At 44.9% G+C, this 24,386-nt stretch overlaps 1 protein-coding gene across 1 annotated transcript in view; it reads right to left on the bottom strand.

The window, feature by feature from the left end:
* The window catches only part of PRRX2 (paired related homeobox 2), a 54,289-nt gene extending 30,255 nt beyond the window's left edge, over window positions 1-24,034 (bottom strand). Inside the window, exon 1 of the mRNA XM_083158764.1 lies at window positions 23,444-24,034. Coding sequence (XP_083014890.1) covers window positions 23,444-23,678 — 235 coding nt within the window. The 5' untranslated portion in view covers window positions 23,679-24,034. The remainder of the gene's footprint in view (window positions 1-23,443) is intronic.
* Window positions 24,035-24,386: the final 352 nt, after the last annotated feature.

Here is a 24,386-nt window from a genome sequence, read left to right as displayed (position 1 = left end):
CAAGCGGTACACAGACTTTGTAACCATTTATAAGGCACAGCGCAACCGCAAACTGCAATGTCAGTGTGCAGTAACTATCGATGATATCCGCAGGCGCTGTTCCCCATAACCGAATACCCCTTTTTGTGCCACAGTATCCTGGTGGAGCTTTGAACAGAGAAAGGAATACAGAGAAATACTTTAGCCTTGGCGCGGTTATTCAAATTTAACCAAGTAGAAAATTCATCTAAAATGAAAATTTAAATAACTTTATATCCATTTATTTTTGTCATTTTAGGGAACTGTAACAATGTTCCATGTACTGGAGATTGTTAACGCCTTGTACACAACTGTTGCCTATTATGGTTGGCCATTCGGGCCTCGAAGAAAACTTTTGTGGGTCTCCTATCCAATACTAAGATGACCGTTTTCTATCCCTATGTTATAAAGGCTTGCCACTTAATGTGTGACTATCAGCCAATCAAAAAAGGTTTTTATAGGAACTATAATAATGTAGGAATTATAGGGTTAATACCGGGGCACTGCAAGGATTTCCGTACCTGTATATCCCTATGGGGAAATTCAGCGTGTGAGAATTTGCTGTATAAAACGGTAATGCCTTGAAAGTGTAGCTATTCAACGAGGCTATGTTAACACTTCAACTCTATAAATAATAGCTAATCCTTTGGAATTATCGCTTCACTACAACACCCCAGTGAGGCGGCCTGTATAATAACTGTGACACGGAGTCCCTGCACGGGGGCTGAGGGCAACGCAACATGGCGGAAAGGGTTACACATTCTATTTACAGCTCTTTAATGCACATTTTCTGTCATCTGTGGAAGGGTCCTGAGAGGGGAAAAAAAACGATAAATCTTCCCCAAATATATAAATAAACACGGTCCGGGCTGAGCTATGGGACTGTATTTCATTGTTTATTATTCTCTGGGAGGTGATGAGGGTATAATGCATCCTTTCGGTAGCCCCCCCACCTCTTCCCCCATCGCCAGATCCGCCATTTAATTAATTAACAGCTCCGCTGGAAAATAAACTGGAAATTCGATAGTGGACGATGACAGGTGAGGAAAAATAAGCTAATTCAAATCCTACTCTCCGTGGGTATTACAAATTAACACCGCTGAGCTCAGATGTGGAGATTGAGGAGGGATCGGAGAAGGTGACTGAGTCATGTAATCGGCGGCCGTCAGGAATAATATGGATGCAAGGAGGTCACAAAGTATAATACAGGCAGGGCTGTTTTTACTGCATTGCCCCAGGCAAAGTAATGCATTTGGGGGCCCTACACACCCATTCACAGGGGAAAAAAATCATAACACCTTTCTGTGGTCCGTGCCATCTCTCCACTTTCACAGTGAATGGCTGTTAGAACTCTGATTGGTGATTAGCTTCAGTCATCTACCAATCAGCATGCTGACAGCCATTCACTGTCTCTCTGCAGGTTGGGAAGCAGAAAGAGAATGCTGCCTGGTCGTTCTGTTTGTGTGTGATTCACAATCAGATTGACCAGGCAGCATTCTTTACTGCCTCCCAAGAAGCTCAGGAGCAGGTGCGCACAACACAATCTGCTCTCAATATTTCTCTCGTTTGAACCCAAATTTATGTTTATGTTATTTTTACTTTTGTTTGATATTATAGGACAAATAAATAAATCGAATTTCTTTTTGCCGCATTTAACAACAATAACAATAAAAAAATAATGATTAAGCAATCAAAGTGAAGCGATCATTATGTGATTTCATTTTTACTATACCAAATACATTTAATTTTTTTTTTTCAGGACTTCACCTGTATCTATACTAAATATCCAGCCAGATATAATGACAAAAAAATGTGTCCTGACAACACTAGTAAGTAGTAAGTCACTGTGGTAGGGCAAATAGAAGCAGTGTCATAAGCATTATGGGGCAGATATACAAAGGAGTGATACTCTTGTTATGAATCGTTATGATAGATAAATGGTGTCCGGCCAATAAATAATAAAAAACATTTATCACATACTTGCCTACTTTCCATTCTCCTCTTCGGGAGAAGACCAGATAGGAGACCTGATTGTGCCTGTCAGGGGGGCGGGACAAGGATGACATCACCAAGCACCGCCCACTTGGCAGTCAAACTCGGCCATTCGTGGGTCCGTGGATTGGGGGAGGAACTAAAGTGATGCGAAATTATGCGATTCATGTCATTTTAGCCCCACCCCCAATCTGTGGACCCGCGAATCCCATTGTTTGGTACAGCGGGGAAGGGGGCTCCAGGGCAATGCGGGAGAATTGCCCACCTTCCCGGGGGGCCGGGAGGGGGAACCAAATTTTGGGAGACTCCTGGCCATTCCGGGAGGGTAGGCAAGTATGATTTATTATTGTTAAATTCCATCCTTAAAAACAGATGTGATAATACTGTCACAAAGGGGGTTATTTTGGTTCACTCTTTCTGACACATTCCTTCTTAGATGGACAAAACCATGTGCACTGCAGGTGGGGCAGATGTAACTTGTGCAGAGAGAATTAGATTTGGGTGGGGTGTACATCAAAGTGAGATCTATATTGCAGTGTAAAAATAAAGCAGCCAGTATTTACCCTGCACAGAAACAAAATAACTCACCCAAATCTAATTCTCTCTGCACATTTTACATCTGCCCCCCTGCAGTGCACATGGTTTTGTCCATCTAAGAAGGATTTTGTCAGAAAGAGTGAACTATAATAACCCCTAATGTATTATACATTGCACGGATGTACCAATTATCACATGCAGGGACAGATATGGTCTGCAGCTTCACACCCAAACACCCCCCCCCCCCCCCTCTACGTGACAACCCCTTCTTCGCTTTTTACAACCTCACTGGTCACCTACAAATAGTAGAGGCACTACCTGACTGACATTTGGGAATTTATTTACTAAGATGGAAATTCTATTTCACATGGGATGTTGCTATTGGCAACCAATCAGAATCTACTTCTTTATTTATTTATTTAGCACCTTCTCAAAGTGGGATTGATATGAAATCCCGGCGGTCGGAATCCCGGCATTCAAAATCCCGACGCCGGAATCCTGACCGCCGAAATCCCGACAAGGGGGGGGACATGGATCGCCCCCCATTACGGACTCGCTGTGCTCGCCACGCAGCGGGCCTGGTGACTCGCTACGCTCGGCACACTAATTTATTCTTCCTCTATGGGTGTTGCGGACACCCATAGAGGGAGAAAGTGTCGGGATTTTGAACGCCGGGATTCCGACCGCCGGGATTTGAACTGCATCCCCTCAAAGGTAATAGATAGAATCTAATTGGTTGCCCATAGCACTGCCTAGACCAACATACATTTTATCTGACAGCCTGAAACCGAGCAGATATCATTGACATACATGAGTGCAGATGTTCTAAGCCTTGGAGAGTGATTCATTGGAGAGAAATAAACTACCAACATTTTGACCCCTAACTGTCATTCCCAAACATAACCTGTAACATGACAGTTAGGGGCTGACTAGTATTTTCTCTCTCTATCCACTTTATTACTGTCCAATGCTTAGTAATTGTCCCCCACTGTGAGATATCTCACAGTGGGGTAGTTTATTAAAGCTTGGGGAGTAATAAAATACCAACCAATCATCTTCAAATTCCCCTTACACACGTGTCCAACCTGGAATACTGTAGAGGAGTCAGACCCTGGGGTCAGATATACCTATCCCTCGTCTTGAGTCATTGCCGCTCACACAGGGCACTTGGATATGGCGTTATGTTTCTGAGCCAGCCAATCAGCAGTCTATTAGGGATGACCCGTGACATCAATGACCCAGGTCTGCCTTTATCGCTGCAGCTGGCCAAGGAATAACCCTGGTTGGGACTTGGGTAACGGATCTAGGATGCACAAACATGGTTGACCCTATAACTCCAAGCCTAGACCTGGGTCACGTTGGCTTGCTCAAGCAATAACCCGGATTCTTGGGTGTGTGTGAAAGGGCCTACAAAATGACAGAAGCTGATTGTTTAGTAGTTTAGCTCTTTCAACTGTACCGCTCTCCCAAGCTTTGATAAATCTCTCCAGCATATGGCCACTTGGGTCCCCCTCCCTGCCCCCCAGAAAGGTGGGCAGCCCTCCCGGTATCTGGGGGACCCCCGCTCTGCCCCCCGTTCGCGGCTTCCTCTGCCTGACCACGGCAGTAAACTAACCCTATCTGCGATTCTGCAGATCTCCGATGAGGGGGCGGGACTAAAGTGTAATCACGCGTCATTTTAGCCCCGCCCCCTCCACGGAGATTGGCAAATCAGGCCATTTACCATCATGGGGGCGGGGATTAATGATGACACACTCAAGCCCCGCCCCCCAAAGTCCTGCTGAAAGTTTCCTCTCTGGGCTTCTCCCGGAGAGGAGACTACAAAAGTCGGCAACCCTGATCTAGGTTCCCTCCCTGTGGAAATGTTGGGCATATACTTCTAAATGCGGACAACCTGTGATCGATTCGCTGATCATTGGTGGCCAAAAATGGGCCCGATCCGCAGATTATCAGTGGATTGCAAAAGATAGTCGTATAATGTGAGCCTGGCCTAATACAGCCAAGTTAAACCTTGTATAATTAGGAACAATTTTCCCTCTAGGATTCAGTATGATTTACCTACAATCAAAATACCGACCACCGTTGGCCGATGGTCAAAATGCCGGCATTTTATACTATTTAAAATGTCAACAGGTCAAAAAGTAGGTTTGTTTTTACTTTTTTTGGGGTGTCTATGTGGACATGGACATTGTATACTGTAAGTGTACCGCGTCCCCTCACATTGTTTGCTGCGCTCGTGCGCACTTCAGGAAATATTATATTCCCCCTCCACATCCACCGGGATGGTAAAGTATAAACAAGTCAGTTTCAAAGAAAAAAAATCCTGAAAAACACATATCGACTTTTGGCTGTGTCGGCATTTTGACCACTTCGACATAATGAATGTCAGTATTTTGAACGTGGCCGTATTTTGACCATCCGTCAAGGGTGGTCGGTATTTTGACTGTAGGAAAAGTGACTGCATCGGGGTGAGTAACTAATGTACTAATTGATCATAACTTACTTCACTTACAAACATTTATCACAGCAGTTAATACATACTTGACTTGGTCTCCCGCACCCGCACATCACCCTGTCCCCCCCCCCACGTCGATGACACCATTCGCACTATCAATGGCTCCACCCTCTACCACACAAATACCAGGGTTGTGGGTCTCCTATGGAGAAAGGGCCTGATTCAGACCTGTACGTATATTCGCAGCCTACCTAGCAGGTAAACGCACCCCCTCCCCGCCGATCGAATCCCCTCACTAGCATGCTTGGATATATGTATACTAACACATCCGCTCGCAAATGATTTGCTAAGAAAAGTCAGCCTGGACTGATTTTTCCAGCGCCCGCTATCCACACCCATTCGGGGCATGTGCTGATGTCATGTGACGTCAGTTGCCCGCCCCCAAGCAGGCCACGCCACGCCTGCATTCCCAGGTGTCCGCCCAGCGTTTTCATGGGCACGCCCACCGTTTTTGTGTCTCCAGCACCCGTCCCCTGGCCGCCCCCAGTAAGCAAACACCCAGACGAGTGTAAAACACGCCAAAGGCGTTCACTCCGTGTGTTTGCCCATACGCATATTCGCGCATGAGCAAATTCCAACCACCAGGGACGGGGCCTAATTCGGACCTGAGCGATCAGGTCTGAATCACCCCAAAAGCTGTAAAGAACCAGCCCACTCCATTAATCAGCCGGGTGCTGCGGGCCTTCCTGGGATGGAAGGGGTTAGGCTCACAGACTTGTGAATCAGAGAGGAAGGGGATGTGGGATAGTGATCATGTTGCACAAAAATGTTCTCATGGATTTTTCACCTCTTTAGTTGTTAGGGGAATGGAGCCGCTGACAGGAGCGACTGCCCCCCCCCCCCCCCCAGCTAAAACCTACGCTGCCACCACAGCTGCTCTAAGGGAAACACAGCTTTTATTATACCTGGACCGCAACTGATGCCTGTAATACACTTGATGATAATTGGTTTTGCTGGAACTAGTCTCCAATTAGCAAAGGCAACATTTACAGTGCTGTTTTTTTTCCCCTTTTTAATAAGAAAGTGGCCGGCTATGAATCGTGGCGGAGGTGGCGGCCGCCAGAGCCCTACAACACAGGGGTTCTGTGCTAGGCGGCGTGGAAGTGCACAGCCGTCAGGCGGAAATGCTATTTTTATACTGAAATGGTAACTGGTAAAGAGAAGAGGTTCTGCTGTAATGTACTGCATCCGATAGGCCGTCAGGCATCATGTGGTCTTGTGACCCGCTTACCCGGCTGTCGCTATCTGGCATGGAATGCGGTCATAAGGTTGACAGTGTTAAGGTGGACAGTCAAAAGGTTGATACATAAAAAAGGTTGACATGCATTGGTTCTACATAGTCAAAATGTCGATACAAGCAAAAGGCGTACTTGGTCGACATGGAAAAGGGTTGACATAAGTTTTTCATGATTTTTATTTTTCACCGATTTGTTCATACTTTTATCATCCCAGTGGACATAGAGGGAGAATATAATAGTGTGCCGAGGGCAGCAAGCCGTGTAATTCCCGCAATGGGAAGGTCAACAGTCAAAAGGTCGACATGAGTTTTTCACGTTTTTTTTTTTGTGCCGACATACACTACCATACACAAGGCTGTGGAGGGAGAATATGATAGTGTGCCGATCACAGAGAGCCATGCCAGGGGACGCGGTACACTGATTCAGGGTCCATGTCAAAATTCAGGACAAAAAACTTGAAACTCATGTCGACCTTTTGACTGTCGACCTTAAAAATAAAAACTGGAGATGTTAAAAAAAGCAAACAAACAGATACTGATACTTACTATCATTTTCTACAATGCAATAGAAAAATGGTAACGAATCTGGTTGGTTAAGTAGATCTACCGCCTGTAGGGGTGATAGTTACAGATGCGCTCACCCTGGTGTAATTATCACACTGATGATGACTGTGACGGAATTCCTAGCGGAGTCAGAAGCACGCGCATACGTTTTTAAGTGCTGTCATATCACATAAAAAAAAAAAAAATTATGTCCGATTCGCTTCACATTTTTATGATTCAAGACTTTGGGCCTTATTCTGGTCTGTGCGGACGGAGCCGAATATGCGTCCTAAACCCCGCCTTTCGTACGGATCGCTCACTCCGCCTGAATGCGGTAAGAAGCTGTCCGAACGGACCGCAAGTGTATTTCTCATGAATACACCTCCTCCATCTCAGGGAACCTCCCCCATCATTCGATGGTCGCAGACCATCGAATGCAGGACCGAGTGGTCAAGCAGCTCCCGCAACCTCAGACCACACGGGCATTTCTCCGTGCAAAAGCAGGGATCTGGGCGGGCAGCTGACATCCGGCAATGTCATATGTCCGCCCCTACACGTGTGTCACGACCGCATTAACGCCCATGAAACGTGGGGTGTAAACATATGGTAATGAGCCCAAACAGCCCTTCACGCCCCTCTCCACCCCCTGTTCGTAGTGTACACATTTCATGCAGAATTTGGACGTGCGTCCCGTTCGCCCATGCGCAGACACAAAACATCGGCGGACCGACCGCACGCGGACATTACCGCACCAACTAGAATAAGGGCCTTTGTTTCTTATATTATTATTGGATGATTTGTAGCAAATTCATCACTCTCAGTAAAACCACGCCTCAGTCATATCCCTGCCGCATCAGACCCCGGAACATCACGGGGAGGGAGCCACAGCTAGAAAATTTAGGAAGACGTAAGTCAGATATGTACGAAAATCTATCGGCTGTCGTCCAGCTATGACGTGTGTTGACTCAGATCAGTCATAGTCTGCAGCCGTCTGGGGGCACGTTACATCTGCCCCACCTGCAGCGCAGCATTGTTTTGTCCATCTGCAAAAATCGCAGCCTTGCTAACAGGATTGAATTAGGCCCTTAGTCGGTCGCTGATTCAGGCCCTTTGTCATTCTATGTACTGGTGTAGAGTAGTTTTTGGGTTGACAATTCCTTTGATATAATGTTTCCTCATTAAACACAAAAGAATATAAAACAGAAAAAGGAAATATATCATAGTGTAACACTATTTAGAATACCTGTAACACAGGGGGTTATTCTAGTTCACTCTTTCTGACAAAATCCTTCTTAGATGGACAAAACCATGTGCACTGCAGGTGGGGCAGATGTTACTTGTGCAGAGAGAATTAGATTTGGGTGGGGTTTTACTTCAAAGTGAGATCTATATTGCAGTTTAAAAATAAAGCAGTCAGTATTTACCCTGCACAGAAACAAAATAACTCACGCAAATCTAATTCTCTCTGCACATGTTACATCTACCCCACCTGCAGTGCACATGGTTTTGTCCATCTAAGAAGGAATTTGTCAGAAAGAATGAACTAGAATAAAGCCCACAGAGACAGTAAAGGAAGCTGTTTGATCACCACCAGGGCCGCCAAGAGATCTGGTGGGCCCAGGTATTGGGGGCGTGGCCAAGCCATATCTCATTCCACAAAAGCTGACAGTTGTTGAATTTTGGGAAGCGTATCTTGGGCGTGATACAATAGTGGGGGGTCTGCGCTTATGCGTAGTTGCCAATCGTCTTCGGCGAGTATCACACTCGCATGGGTAGGGGAGAGAGAGGGAAGGGCGGGGGCAGACACTGGCCCAGAGCAGGGGAAGGTCCAGAATTTTATCAGCATCCCCATGAAGATGCTGAGCGTTCCCCTGGGAATGCAAGAGGGCCGTTGCCTGCTCGGGGCAGGCGGCTGACATCACATGATGGCCCGCAGTGCAATGCCTTAAAAATGGCATTGCATGTGGGGGGCATGGCTAAAACAGCGCGATCACTCTGGCCACGTCCCCAAACAAGTAGCCACACTCCTGGAAAGGGCAGCCAGAAAGTAGGGAACTATGGTGTTCTCACATAGACAAAGTTGAGTGAGGGTGCGCCAATGGATGTGCAGGTTATGCACAGTTATGTGTAAAAGCAGATACCCCTGTTTCAGGGAGTATCATTAGACGGGCGTAAGCATACATTGATGATAATGGGTGTCAATCCAAGTGTATGCATAGGGCTGGGAGGACTACAGATATGTAACTCTGCATAATATACACAGGTAACGTGGGGACATGTGCAGGTGATATGTGTTCAATGTGGCACCAGGCACCAAGTCAGACATAAGTGCCAATGGATGGTCTGTAGGTCCCCATACACTTAGCCCAGGTATCGCATGCGATACATCGTAATCAGTCCTTTTGCATGGGGTCAACAGAACTTAGGTTGACCACTATAGGTCGACAGTCACTAGGTCGACACTTTTTCATGTTTTTGTTGGTGTCTAGGTCGACACAAGTGGACATGGGCACCGTATAAGTGTACCGCTTGGTCCGCCATGCATCGGGCTACACTACGCAAACTATTATATTCTCATTCTATGCCCACTTGGAAAAAACACTTTTTGTAAAAAAAAAAAGATAGAAAAACCCATGTCGACCTTTTTCATGTTGACTTTTACCGTGTAGACCTAATGCTTGTGTCGACCTTATGACCATGTCAAACTAATGAATGTTGACCTATTTCATGTGTCGACCTAGCGACTGTGGAAGCCATGGCGATCTCCGGCTCAGAATCAGAGGTAAATGACATACAATATCACACCTTTCATGCAATTTATCAGTCTGGGGAAATCGTGGTAATAAGGGAAAGGCCATATCGTACCAGTGTATGGGGGACTTATGTGTTACAGTTATAGCTGGTACATTTTCATGGAAAATTGTAAACACGTGTTTCGCCTTGCCCTAGCCCGGAGCCAATATCACAGATGAGCAATTGGCCAGAACGTGTCCACAAAATGACAACTTTCCCCTAAAATCACACTTTTGAACTTGATAGCGGAGAATGACATGTGCGGCCATTAACGGCTGCACTGTCTCGAGTGACACCGGACGTGATCCAGCTGTTCAACCGGAGCTCGCCAATATCCGCCTACCCTTATGTTTAACCAAATGTGACAGTGACATCTTTTCAAATCAGTCAGGTTTTAGCACAAAGCCTCAGTGTTATAATAAACCCTCCACCTCATTATACATAAAAACAAACAGAGGTGTCACTCCTAGTTGCCATTGGAAATGTATAAAAAGGCAGCAATGGGACTGCAACTCGACCCCTTCACGGTCCAATCCCATTCAGGACTTGCGAATTTAGGGCCTGATTCAGGGGTAAATTTACTAAGCTATTGAAGATGGGATGTTGCCCATAGCAACCAATCAAATTCTATCTATTATCTTCTAGAAGGTGTTAAATAAATAAGAAGTAGGATCTGATTGGTTGCTATGGCAAACATCCCATCTTTAATATAACTCCTATCTGAGTAAATTTACCCCTCAGAGTTGATTGTTGAACAGGGAATTCGTAGATCAAGCGATTACGGAATGACTGCACGTGTCCGGGAAAACCCACGGGCCTTGAGTTCCGCAGAGTTGTGGAAGAGTCAGACTTAGGGGGTGATTCAGATCCGCTCTCTGCGTGACAAATTCTGTCCCCCGACCGATGGTGCGGGTCTGCGCATGCGCCAATAAGCAAACGTACGCAGCCTAGCGAACAGGTCTGAATCAGGAGGCTCTTACTCACATTTGCACAGACTGTAAAGTTCATTTTTTGGTGTGTGAATTGCGTTTGGAATCACAAGTGTACAACGAATAGCAATCCTTTCGCAATTCACTTTCAAGTTTACACGGGGCCGGATATCTTTCTGTCTGGACGGCGGCTATCTACTCGCGGTCCTCTGCGACTTTGCAGATAGCGATCAGGTCTGAATTGGGCCCTTTGTAAGCACACTTATAGGACTGCAGACAAGTAAGTGCGAGTCCGGGGGCTCCGTAAGCGAGCCTTACACTTCTCCACACCAGGAGGGAATTCCCAACTAATACGATAGACCTCGTAGAACCGTCTACCTAAAATAATCCAAGTAATATAGAAATCCTTCACTCCCACTAATGACATGTTGCTTAATAGATCTGTATTCTGACAGCATTACGGACATGGGATGGTATAAAATGCTCCCACTGTTTTGTAAGTTGTAAGAGACCGTTTTTGGATAAAGCCGTAGAAGTTTTCATCACAAACGTCTTAATGCTGAGCACCATTTAGCAAACTGGGGCCTGTGGTTTGCCGGCGTCTATGCAGTTTGTGGTGAAGGAAGTTTTCCCAGTAATGGAAATTATGTTGTTAACTTATGCTCAAAAAACATCATTTTTGTCTAACCATGCGGTTATCCTGTAATAGCGTATTCCGACCCAGCTGGACCTCCATAAAAGATCTCCTAGGTCCTATACGGTGATGATCACAACACCCGCTGACCTCATCTCACCGTCTCTCTCATCCTCTAACCAGCACTTCAATGTGGTTACAATTAGCGTCCTGGTGCCTTCGCTAATCCTGTTTTTTTTTTTGGTTTCCCCTGGACAGCAGCTTACCAGTCTGTTATACACTCTGGGACTGTTCTGTTCTGGGACTCGCTCTCCAGCGTATTCACCCCGGGGACTGATGTTTGCGCGGATGCCTTTGGCGACTTGCATAGTCACGGTGGCATTCACACAGGGGGCAGGATGGAGGCGGGCAGGGGGTGTTCGCATGCAAACGCATACCCACAAAAACGGTCAGTGCTGCCAGGAAACCGCCTGGCGTCCCCATGCGAACGCAGGATGGCACCTGCCTTACGGAGGCGGGCGGCTAATGTCACAAGACACCAGCCGCCCCCTGCCCGTTCTCGGAGCAGGATGCCGCAAATATAGGCAAGCCAAGGTTGACTTATATGTGCGAACAGGGGAAAAATCATTCGATGGTTATTGACCATCGAATGATTTTTTCCCCTGCAAATGGATGCTTATGCAAAACATCCATTCGTAATGTGGCGGGGATATTCGCTCGGTGGCGGTAGGCGGGCATTTGTTTGCCTGGCGGCCGGCGTTAGATGGCTCGCTGAGTGACGATTTTATGCTGCTTAGCGAGCTGACCAGAATCAGGCCCTCTGTCTCTTGCCCGTCTCGGTAACCTTGCATCTAGATGATCTGTACGTCGCCAGCCAGCCTTGTCTACAGAACGTTTTACCAAGCGTTTCTCCCTTCTTAAATATTTGTTCCAACCGCCCCCTCTTCCTTCCTCCTATGCTCCTTGTAGATGGCCCATTTTACAGACCTGGTGGCACTTCTCTGGTTACGGCTCCCCCACTCTACATCCCTGCCTGCAGGCAGACTGTATACAGGCCCCTCCTGTGTAGCTTTCATGCCCATGTGGCTGCACTTTCCTAGCGTGTGATCGGCACCTCCCAACATCTGGTTTAATGTCAGATGCTGGCGCCTTACCCAGCCACAGACTCCATCGCAGACAAAGGCTGTAAGAGCCTCCCTCTCTCCCCTGCTTAGACTGAAAGAGAAGTTGCTGCAACATCCCCCCCCCCCCCAAAAAAAAATAATTTCCCTTCCACTCCCCAAAACAGACAGTTTTGCGACAGTTCAGGGAAAGAGTGTATGTTTATGTGCGTGTGTGTGTGTATGTTTATGTGTGTGTGTGTGTGTGTGTGTTTCAATCGGGATATGGTCGCTAGGTCAACACTATGGTCGACATACATTAGGTTGACCACTAAATGGTCGACAGGGATTAGGTTGACACATGAAATAGGTGACATGGCTAAGGTCGACACAAGCATTAGGTCGACAATGGGAATGTTGTCAGTCAAAAGGTCGACATTGTTTGAAGCATGGCGAGGGGACCCGGTACACTGATGTGGTGTCCATGTCGACTTACGTTCGAAAAGAAGGAAAAGAAAAACTCATGACGATCTTTTTCCATTGTCGACCATCTGACTGTCGATCTTAGCCATGTCGACCTATCTCATGTGTCGACCAAAGCGCTGTTGACCTTTAATGGTCAACCTAATGTATGTTGACCTTCATTGTATCAACCCTATGGGGGAAATTTACTAAGATTGGAGATCTATTTCACATGAGATGTTGCTATGGGCAACCAATCAGAATTTATTTAGATGAGGGATGGGGAACCTTTAGCCATACTTGCCTACCCTCCCGGAATGGCCGGGAGGGTCCCGCAAATCGGGTCCCCCTCCCGGTCCCCCAGGAAGGGGGGCAAGTCTCCCGCATTTCCCTACAGCCCCGGCTCCCCCTCTCCCCGCGGTCTAAAAACTATGACTTTCGCGGGTCCGCGGGGAGGGGGCGGGGCTAAATTATGCAATTCGCGGCATTTAGAGTCATTTTTAGCCCCTCCCCCCACCCACGGACCCGCAAATTGAGGCTTCAGCCCGTCATGGGGGCGGGGCTTGATGACATCACCCGTGTCCCGCCCCCCAAAAGGAAGCCTCTACCCGCCCCCTTTCACTCCTCTCCGGGCTTCTCCCGGAAAGGAGTATGCCAAAGTTGGCAAGTATGCCTTTAGCTCCAGTGTTGCTATTCGTCCATGCTAAAACTGTTGCAGGGCATGCTGGGATATGTAGTTCAACAACAGCTGGAGGGCCGAAGGTCCCCCATCCCTGTTCTAGATGATAATAGTATCTGATCGGGTCCCCATAGCAACATGCCATGTGAAATAGCATTTCCCACTATGACCCATACCCTTACAATCTGGGGGGCATAACACTCCCAGACTCCCTGCTGGCTAGCTGCCCTCCAACTTACATTTTATTTATGAATATTTAAATGGTGATTACAATGAATATTTCCATGTTACATTTTTTGCACAGTGTTGAAAAATCAGCTTTTAGTTTATGTTTCATTAAATTGGTTTAATCAACCCTCCTGTTACCATATTTACTGTAATTCTCTAGCAATTCCGGGAATTTTTTTTTTTTTTGGTCTGGTTTTTTCACCAGATCCCTAGCATTTGATCTTTCAAATTAGCCCTCCGCCCCTCTGTCTCTGGCATGTGTCATGATGAAGGCAAGCGCACGTCAATGTTTTTTGAGCTAAAATACCGAACTGTATGGAAAAATAAAATACAGTCTATGTTGCTGTTCTTTTACCGCTGAAATGTGGGTACTCTCAAGGAGCAGCGGTGGGATTAATTCATTTATCCCCATTATTATGGGGCGCGACCAAACATTTCTAAAACACTACAGTAGCTGGGAAACAAATATATATTGTATATTATATTGCTAGTATTCAGCCAAACAAAAAATAATGAACAAAAACGCATCAAGGATGGAAAAACACATCTGCAGTGTAAACCCTTCTGAAGAAGCCGCCTCCCAGAATGAGATCATCTTCACTTTACAGTGGTAGGAACATCAAAAGAAACCTTTACAAAAACAAGTCTGTTTAAGTCATCTCTTCCCCTACACATTACTGTATACTGAATCTGCATGTACAGGTATGACATAGACAGGAACTTTTTATCCAGAAAATTCCATAATAATACATGAAGAGGAAAATGTATTATTTTGTAATATGCACATACAAAGTCACCAAGGCCTCTAAATTATTAGCCCCAAATTGGCATGTGATGCATTTACATGACCGACGGACTCGCAGAACAGGGCGAAAAAGTCACAGGATCAGGACGTGAGTTGTGGATCTTTTTCTTACATTTCCACGCAGATGTACCCAGAGCTTGTCTAACAGGATCGAGCCAATAGTATCTCACAAGGGGCGCGTAACTACCATAGGTTCAAGGAGTGCAGCTGCTGGGTGTGGTATGGGTCTCCAACAGTCAGTATCCCGACATCGGGATCCCGTCTGCCGGTGCTCCGGCAGGGGGGGCAAGCGCAAAAAAACCCCTTGTGGGCTCAGTGGCTCGCTTTGCTCGCCACAGGTTCTATTCTCCCTCTACAGGTTCTATTCTCCCTCTATGGGGGTTGTGGACCTCCACAAGGGAGAATAGCCCCTGTGAGTCGGGATACTGACTGTCGAGATCCCCACTGTCGGAGCATTATCCGGCACCCCAGCTGCTATGGGCAGGGACAGCGCAACCACTAGGCAGCTTTAGGCATTTGCCTGTGTGCCGGCCTCCTGAGGGCGGCACTTGGGAGCAGGTCAGTAGCGGCTGCACACCCCCCCTGTGGATCCAGTTGAGCAGCGCCCAAACACCCCCCCCATGTGGAACCGTGCGCCGAAGCAAGTCAGCGGCGGTAGCACTACCCCCCTGCCTTGCACAAGCCCTGGCTATAGGGCCCAGAGCTGAGAGGCACCATCTTCCTTGTCACAGTTACATGTGTTATATACAGGTAGCTACCATATGAGAAGGGAGTGCAGCTGCTATGGGGCCCAGAGCTGAGAGGGGCCATCTTCCCTGTCAGTTACGTGTGTTATATACATGGGTGTAGCTACCATAGGTGAAGGGGGTGCAGCAGCTATGGGGCACAGAGCTGAGAGGGGCCATCTTCTCCTGTCACAGTTACATGTGTTATATACAGGGGTGTAGCTACCATAGGTGCAGGGGGTGCAGCTGCTATGGGGCCCAAAGCTAAGAGGGGCCATCTTCCCTGTCACAGTTACATGTGTTATATATAGGGTGTAGCTACCATAGTTGCAGGGAGTGCAGCTGCTATGGGGCCCAGAGCTGAGAGGGGCCATCTTCCCTGTCACAGTTACATGTGTCATATACAGGGCTGTAGCTACCATAGGTACAGGGAGTGCAGCGGCTATGGGGCCCAGAGCTGAGAGGGGCCACCTTCCCTGTCACAGTTACATGTGTGCTATACATTTTTGACCACTGCATGGTACAAAGGGGCCCTTACAAAATTTTGCTATGGGGCTTCCTGTTATGCCAGTAGTGTTTACGCACTAGTAAACACTAGTGTGACTAGTTACGCCACTGGTGTTTCATCCTATACAATGAGGAGCACTTTCATCAGGAGGGGATGGTATGTGACAGAGAGGGGAGGGGGTGACAGAAGTCCTATTTAAATGCATTGTAGAATATTTTAGGCATGGTGCTCCAGATTATGATCAACCCCTTTAAAGTTTATCTGGAGAAGCCTTGGTCCAAGCATTCCAGATAACAGATCCCCTACCTGTAGTAACAGAACAGGGGCCTGACCCTAGATGCCTCGCTGTCTGTTCTGACCCTTCCTGTATCTCTCACCCTCTCTGCAATCGGCCTGTGTTCGGCTGGGTGGAGATGCAAGAATAACATTAGCAGCGGCCAGGGAAAATAATGTCCACGGCAGGATAAACAAAAATAAAATAAAAGAATTGCAATAGATACTTAAAAATTGCAGTCTCTGAGCCGCCTGTAGTCCTGCGGTGTTTGCTCACCGCCATTATACAACGTACATATGAAAGAGAACTTATGGCCAGGAAAAAGGTTTCGGCTTAATTAGCCCTGAGTAACGTGTCACTTCTCCAGCCTCCTGCCTCTTTGATGTGCCTGGCTGCAGCCCTGCAGGTCACTGGTTACTTGTAACCTGTTGTATAAACAGGGAAATAGTGGAAACCTAATCTCTTTTATGATAACATGGCTTGTGATGTGTTTTATAAACAGGGGCATCAATTATATTGAATATTTTCCTGTTTATACGCCGCTATGCAATTAATGGTCTACCTCGGCTGATGTCTGCCGTCAAACAAAACGTCAGCTCTCTGTATCACTGCAGATTTAGGAAAAGCAAAAGTGTCAGGTATTCACAAAGAATATCTGGTTCCCCTAAACTACTGACATAGGTACTTTGTTTTATTTTGATACTAATTATGCAGAAAAAGAACGTTGTCCCTACTTCAGGTTGGCTCATTAAGCTTACATCGCAGCTTTCTGAGCGCCTGAGACATTCGCCCGTCTGAACCACCGCCGCCGTATCCCCTCGGTACCACTGTCTCAACCGTCTTTTATTTACCAGCGCTAGGACGAAGAAGGGGTGGGAGGCTGTCATCCTGTTATGTCAACCATCGCAACGGCAGTCATAGGCCCCCTCGTGTTCCCATAGGAACACGGGGGCCGCCATAAAACACTGGTTATTCCCCTGGGCTAGCCCCGTTTTCGACCCCGTCCGCCCCTGGCCCTCTCTCCCTGCAGCGAACGGCCCAGTGAGTGTGCAACTTGCCAAAGCCGTTCGCTTTCAGGGTTTGCATATGCACAGAAATGCGCATGCACAAACCCCGACCATTGGATCTCTACGAGCGATCCTGAATCGGACCCTTTATTTCACTGCTACAAGTATTGCTAGTAAAAACAAAAAACATAGCAAAGAAGACGTCATTTGTTCCTGGAACAAACCATTTTGCATTACAGGGGTGCAAGCGCATTTATTTGTTTATTTATTTGCATGCAGGGATGATACTGGCCGTTTTTGCATGTATCGAACAAATACTGTGCAACCTAGTTTTTACAATGAAATTTACAATTGAAGTTGGACACATAAATCCCAAATCCGGCGGGAGACATTGCTAGCGAGGGCCATGCTGCGGAATGCAACATGGCCGCCACCAGCACTCAATTACTGCAGGCATAGTGTGACAGTACGTCTGATGCCAGCTCCCCTGATGGGTCCCGCCGACTCGCGATCTCGCTATGTACACATATAGCATAGTGTGTACCCTGCTTTAGGGTTATATTTACTAAACTGTGGGGTTTTAGATGTTGTTCATAACAACCAGTCAAATTCTACTTCTCTATAGGGTGCTAAATAAAAAAGAAGTAGATTCTGATTGGTTGCCCATAGCAACATCACATGTGAAGTAGAATACACATCTTAGTAAATTTCTCTCTATGGGTCGATTTACTAAACATTGGAGAGAGATCAAATGGAAGGAGATAAAGTAGCAGCCATTCTGCTCCTAACTGTCATGTTACAGGCATTGTTTAAAACAATGGCAGTTATGTGCCGATTGACTGCTTAGTTCTCTTTTTATGGGCCAGATGTACTAAGCTTGAGAAGTGATAAAATAGAGAGTGATAAAGCACCAGCCAATCAGATCCTAACTGGCATGTTACAGGCTGATTGGTTGACGGTTGTATTTGATCACTTTTGGAGACTTCTCGCCCTCTCTTTAATAAATATAGCCCTTAGTCGTAACGCTGCTTGAGACCTTGTTAGCGGACAGATTCATTGCAGGCTGGGAATTATTTCTACTTCTACGTAGGAAAACAAACAAGCCAGGCACCACTTGTAAAACACAATTCCATAGAGCAGTGTTCCCCAACCTTGGTTCTTGGGCACACTTAAGCTAGGTACACCACACTGTACGATTTGCGGTGCCACCTATATCCAGTGCTCCCGGATGAATGATACTCCATATACACACTGAACGATATCTTTAACAATATCATTCAGAAATCGGTGTAATGGTTAGCCCACGCAAGTACGGGGAGAATATACATACTCCGCATGGTTAGGTTCAAGGTGGTAATCAAACCCATGACCTCAGCGATGTGAGGCAGTAGTGCCTCACATCGCTGAGGTCATGGGTTTGATTACCACCTTGAACCTAACCATGCGGAGTATGTATATTCTCCCCGTACTTGCGTGGGTTTCCTCCGGGTACTCCGGTTTCCTCCCACAATCCAAAAATATACTGGTAGGCTAATTGGCTCCCAACAAAATTAACCCTGGAATATCTGTGTGGACTTGTATATGTGGTAGGGAATATAAGTGTAAGCTCCACTGGGGCAGGGACTGATGTGAATGTTCAAATATTCTCTGTAAAGTGTTTGAATGCATGTTCAGACAACATGAGGGTTGTTAACGACCCACTAACTCATTAACGATATAGTGCGTACACAGTAGACGGTGTGCACGACATGTTAAAGATATCGTTGTCATGCATATCATTTGCACAAAGTGTGTATCCAGCTTAACAGTCCAGGTTTTAAGTTTAACCATAATTAAGCACAGGTGGCTTGATAAGAGCCTCAGTTATTTTGATTTTTACACATCTGTGCTCAAGCATGGATATCCTTAAAACCTGGACAGATAGTGTGGGAAAGAAGACCGCGAATGCGGGCTACAAGGAAATGGGGTGTGTCCTGCAGTAAGCAATTTCTTGTTATCGACGTTACAAAAATAAAATGTGGACAGACGGGGGGGGGGGCTTGTTTGGGAACAAAACGAAGCGCATAACTTTGTACTTTTGTACACTTGGGAGCAGATTTAAAATGTTGAAAGAGGTTTATGTTTGAGAGGAGCGTGTCCAAACTCAGATTTAAATTACAGCTGGCCAGCATGTGTAGGCTACATGCAAAAACCGACAGTAATTACCCTGCATGTTAAAATAAATACATTTATTTGTACTCTTTGTATGGACACTCGGTTTGTCCAAGCGCAGTTATTTAGTTATTTATTACTATTTCTTTGCAGTACGGGGCAGTACGGACGGTGTAGTGGTTAGCATTACTGCCTCACAGCACTGACGTCGTGGGTTCGATTCCCACCATGGCTCTAACGGTGTGGAGTTTGTATATTCTCCCCGTGCTTGCGTGGGTTTCCTCTGGGTACTCCGGTTTCCTCCCACATTACAAAAATATACTGGTAGGCTAATTAGCTCCCAACAAATTAACCCTATAATGTCTGTGTGTGCGTGTACATGTGGTAGGGAATATAGTTTGTAAGCTCCATTGGGGCAGGGACTGATGTGAATGTTCAAATATCCTCTGTAAAGCGCTGCGGAATATGTGTGCGCTATATAAGAAACTGTTAATAAATAAATAAGTTAATGTTTCGTTGTCTATGTGCCGGTCAGTTGTGTCGCTATAAGATTCCCACACAGTATGTAGGTCGGTACCCATGCTGCCTAGGCGTTAAATAATATGCATCATTTAATTAATAATAGCACTTGACTAGCTGCATAATTTTTACAACAAATTCAAATAACAATGAAAGGATATAGTGAAAATGAAGTCTTCGTGTAAATGTTTAATCAACATACAGTAGCACAAAAATTTCTATGCAAACAAAGTATTAGTCAGTACTAGTTGGACGATGGCGCGTCTTTAAAAAAAGATTCAAGGTAACATTCCACTTCCTTAGTTATTAGTGTTCAAAAAAACAATTTTGCCAACAAAAAGCTAATGATAAAAATAAAGATTCCAAAGCGTAAGATTAAAAATGTTATATATAGATTGGTTTTGTTACTATGGGGAAAGTTTGATTTGGGATCACAGTCACATGGAAATCAACAGTCCGATGACCATATCCAATGGGTGAACAGATCCAATAAGGGGAAGCTGCCACTGAATTCTTGGTGACAAAAACATTTTTAATGACAGCTCCGTACATGTTTTCACGTTGCCACTTTCTAACTGTTAATTACTGGAAATTGGAAAAAGGAAACACTGTTTACCTACCTGCTTTGCTACACAGCTATAAATGCAATCGCTTAGACTAATGTTTGCTCATTCCTGTGGTTTGTACAGTTTTAGGGTATTTCAGATACTTATGAATAAATATGGGCAATCTTGGCGGAGCTGATTGTCATTGATTGGCTACAGGGTTTTGTGATGTCAATGTTATCCTGTTGACAAGAGGTTGCTTCAGTCAACTGATACTTAAAGGAGGGTCTCGCAGCTTTATAAAGTAATTAATAAAACACATTCCTTCTCACCTCCTGCACATGTGATTGGTCAGAACGCAACAGTGCAGCCCATTTATCTTAAATCACTCGATGCTTCATGATATTTAAAATGTTATGTGTGTAGAATGAAGAACAAATGCTTGGGTGGAATTTACTAAAGATCGAGGCTCATCGGTTTTAAATTGAACAACATCGATGTTTAGTAAATTTACTTCTTGGTCTTAATGCATCGTTTTAATCACCTAGAACGCATCATTACATTTAATACTGTCCCTTGTTCTGGTTTTTGGAACTTTTACTGCTTAGGATCTGATTACAGCTTAGCCTAGTGGTCCCCAAATGTTTTTGTATCACAGCACACAAGAGCATCAGAATTCTTTTGATGGACAAAAGTTTCTTATTGAGAAATGTAAAAAAAAAAAAGAAGTTGTGTTTATAAGGTATCCTTAGGTGGTGAGAGACAGGATTCGCTTATGTTTGTCTGCTTATGTTATGAATGGCAGCCAACGAGACTGGTCTACGCCACTTATACATTGACCATATATAATTAGTATTGGTCATGTACCACCAACCCAAGGCACCCTTGCAAGTGTCAGGGTGCCACGGCACACAGTTTGGAAACCACTGGCTCGGCTCTTTGTTTATGTACCTTTGCTTGCCCTTTAATTTATGTCCGGTGACCTTCCCTTGTAGCATCGGAAAAGTAAAGCATATGTTTCCTAAAGCAAGCCAAGTGCAATTCTTCCCCAAAATAAGACTTTATGGTTAACTCCAAGTTTGTAGCAAAATAACTTTAATTTTTTTTTTCGTAGGGCAAAACAAAAAGCCCAATTCTTTCCATTGAACATTTCCACATTTATGCTCTTCTCTTTGTATCATGCTACAAAAGTAGTTTATTGTCACTTTGCAGCATGTAGATCGCGTTCTTGCAAAATATGACAATTGTATCCCCTTATGCTAATACAAAAAACATTGTCATCATCTAATTAACAAGTGAACAGGTCTTAGTGGCTTCAAACATCGCAGGGATTGTTATCTTTTAAGTCAGCAAGTTTACAATCATTATTACTACTTTATTCATTTAAAAGTGATTTATTATCTAATACCTAACGAACAAAATGTACTTTTCTTTTATCAACAAATATGTATTTAATTCTATACTGTGTAAATTTATATTGAATCGCAAATATCATTTCTATTGTACTGCTCTCTCTTCCAAGTTCTGGCATTTAATTAGATTGGGAATTTAAAATTATATAATTAATTAAACGTTGGCATTATATCAACACATGAAAACACCTCCATTTACCCAGTGTGAATGATTAATAGAATCGAAAATTACCCCCTGGAGACTGTGAGTACCGGGAAAGGGGCGGTCTGATTAATTAGGGTTTCGTTGTTTAAAAAAAAAAAAACATATTCTTCGATTATTTTTACATAAATACAATTTTGAATTATATATATATATATATATATATATATATATATATATATATATGTGTGAAAGTCTGCGACTCTTGTCTGCAATGCAAAATGCTAATTTGTTTTTTATTTGATTAACATTTTCCCTAATATTGTATGCTATTTATATATGTACCATACTAATAAATTATATCCTGTCAGGTTTGCATAATAATGTAACAAAGTTCTAGATTGGATTAATTTTAGAACCTAGCGTTTTGCTTTAATGGCAGATCTATTTTAGATAATATGGCATTAAAGAATTTAAAACTCTCGGGCCAACTTTATTGGCTGATTCAGGCGGTATATATTCTCACCCGTTCTCACCCCAGGTTATCCCCAGGCTGTGTAACTTTTTCAACAATGTCCTTTGATCTATTGGTATTAATGGATGATTACATTTGGTTTGAAAATATATTTGTGAAAAAAAAAAAAATGAAAAAAATTCCAAACCACACTGTAGTGCAAACAATTTCTCCTTGCGATACTTGTGGAACCACATCACTGAGGGATACCTGATTATTTTGGAGGAGGTAAATTGGTTCATTATAGCTCTCATTAACCCTTGAGAACACTACTTGAATGCATATAAAGCGATTATCGCTATATGTGACTTCATATGTGACACAGATACTTGAATAGTCTTCCACATGACTGACGAGGATGTAGCTGCAGATTACTTAGGATGTTACCAGGGCTACTTACCCTGGCAGAGATTTATTGCCGAATTATATCAGGCTTAAGGGGCAATGTACTAAGATGGGAGTTCTATTGAAGATGGGGTGTTGCCATAGCAACCAATCATAATCTACTTATTTTTTTAGCACCTTTCAGACGATAATAGCTAGAATCTGATTGGTTGCGCATAGCAACTTCCCATCTTGAATAGAACTCCCATCTTAGTAAATAAGAACATTCTCTCTATCAGATAAAGTATGCAAAGATTGTCTAACATTACAGATTTCAACAACCCTCAGCCAACGTTTATGTAATGTGTTATACGCTACGGTACCGACTCAGAGATATGGACAGCTCCATACCATATAATTGTCCATTCTGGACTACATAACTCTAGAACAGGGGCAGCCAGTAGTAAGGTCACCCATAGATCTCACCAGACATATGAGACACAGAGGATTTCAGCTTGCAGCAAGCACTGACAGCCATGTGCCTTCCTAAAGCAGAAAACCTTTTTTTTTCTGTTGTTCAGGAGGGATTGTGGTTCCAAGAGCTTGCATCTCATTCCCGGCCCCAGATCATAACTTGTTCTCAAACTACCTTGGGTCCTGCGACCCACTGCAGCGTTGCCCAGTCTGCTTATCTCTGCAGCAGCGAAGCAGAAAATATTTCTTAATTTGAACAATTATCCAGACATCAGATTCACACACCCCCTCAAACAGTGCTGACCCCTCCCCATATCTGAGAAGCTTCTCATGGGTACTGCCCAGATGTCCCCAACGCTGGCACGGGGAGACTTACCTTCCTGAACTGTCACTTCGCTATCGCTGCTACCCCCTGTTATGGGATCCTTGTCTTCTTCCTCGTTTGGTGGCCTGAGATCCCGGGAGCTGTGCATCCCTGCAGCCGCAGCTTCTTCCAGGTCCAAGAGGTGACTGACACTAAAGTTCTTCCGGCTGTGGGGAAGTTCTGGAGTTTCCAAAATCCGCATCGTGTTATGGGGTCCTGACTTATCCAGGCCAAGAGCTCTGTCCATGCCCCTTGTCCTGCTCCCTTCACCTTCCCTTCTCCTTCCCTCCTCCTGAAATGATGCCTTTTACTTCCTTATTAGACTTTTCCTTCTGTCTTATAGAAACTTCTGAAAAACTTTCAAGTTCTAATTACACTTCCAGTGATTATTGTTCCTTCTTGTCCCTTTGATGGATCTTGTTATCTCCCTTTCTCTATTGCTAGCTGTGGATAATCTGTGTTCTCTCCCAAAACTGACTTTACTTCCCCCTCAGTCTGACTTTGCTTGTACTGTCTCCTATCTTGCTTCCTTTCCTCTCTTCTCCCCTTAAAACTCTCCCTGTCTTCTCTCCCCCTCTAGGGCAGGGACCAACTCTCACTCACATGCACTTTCAGCCAAGTGACCAAAAAACGCCTTTTGCTGACGTCTAGAAGAAAACAGAACCTTTTTTTTTTCCCCTTCCCTTTTTTCTTTTTCTCTAGTTCTTGGATAAATCTTTCCACACGCCCCCTCCTTCTCTCAGTGCTGACCCTTGACCCCCCCTTCCCTTTTTTCTTCTTCCCCCTAGTAGAGAAAGAAAAGGAAAATTAGATGGTCAGCGTGTTATTCTTTCAGCTCCTCAAGATGTGTCGTAGTGGTTCATAACATGAGGTTAAGTGCTTCTATCAACAAGTGTCCGCATGAAGAGGGGTATCCTGAGAGCTAAGGGGTTACTGCGGGATCCTGGGGTGGATC

The sequence above is a fragment of the Crinia signifera genome, chromosome 9 (genome assembly GCF_055691185.1).
Source record: "Crinia signifera chromosome 9, ASM5569118v1, whole genome shotgun sequence".
NCBI lineage: Eukaryota > Metazoa > Chordata > Amphibia > Anura > Myobatrachidae > Crinia > Crinia signifera.
The sequence above is the reverse complement of the archived record's forward strand: the minus strand, read 5'-3'. Positions and strand labels throughout refer to the sequence as shown.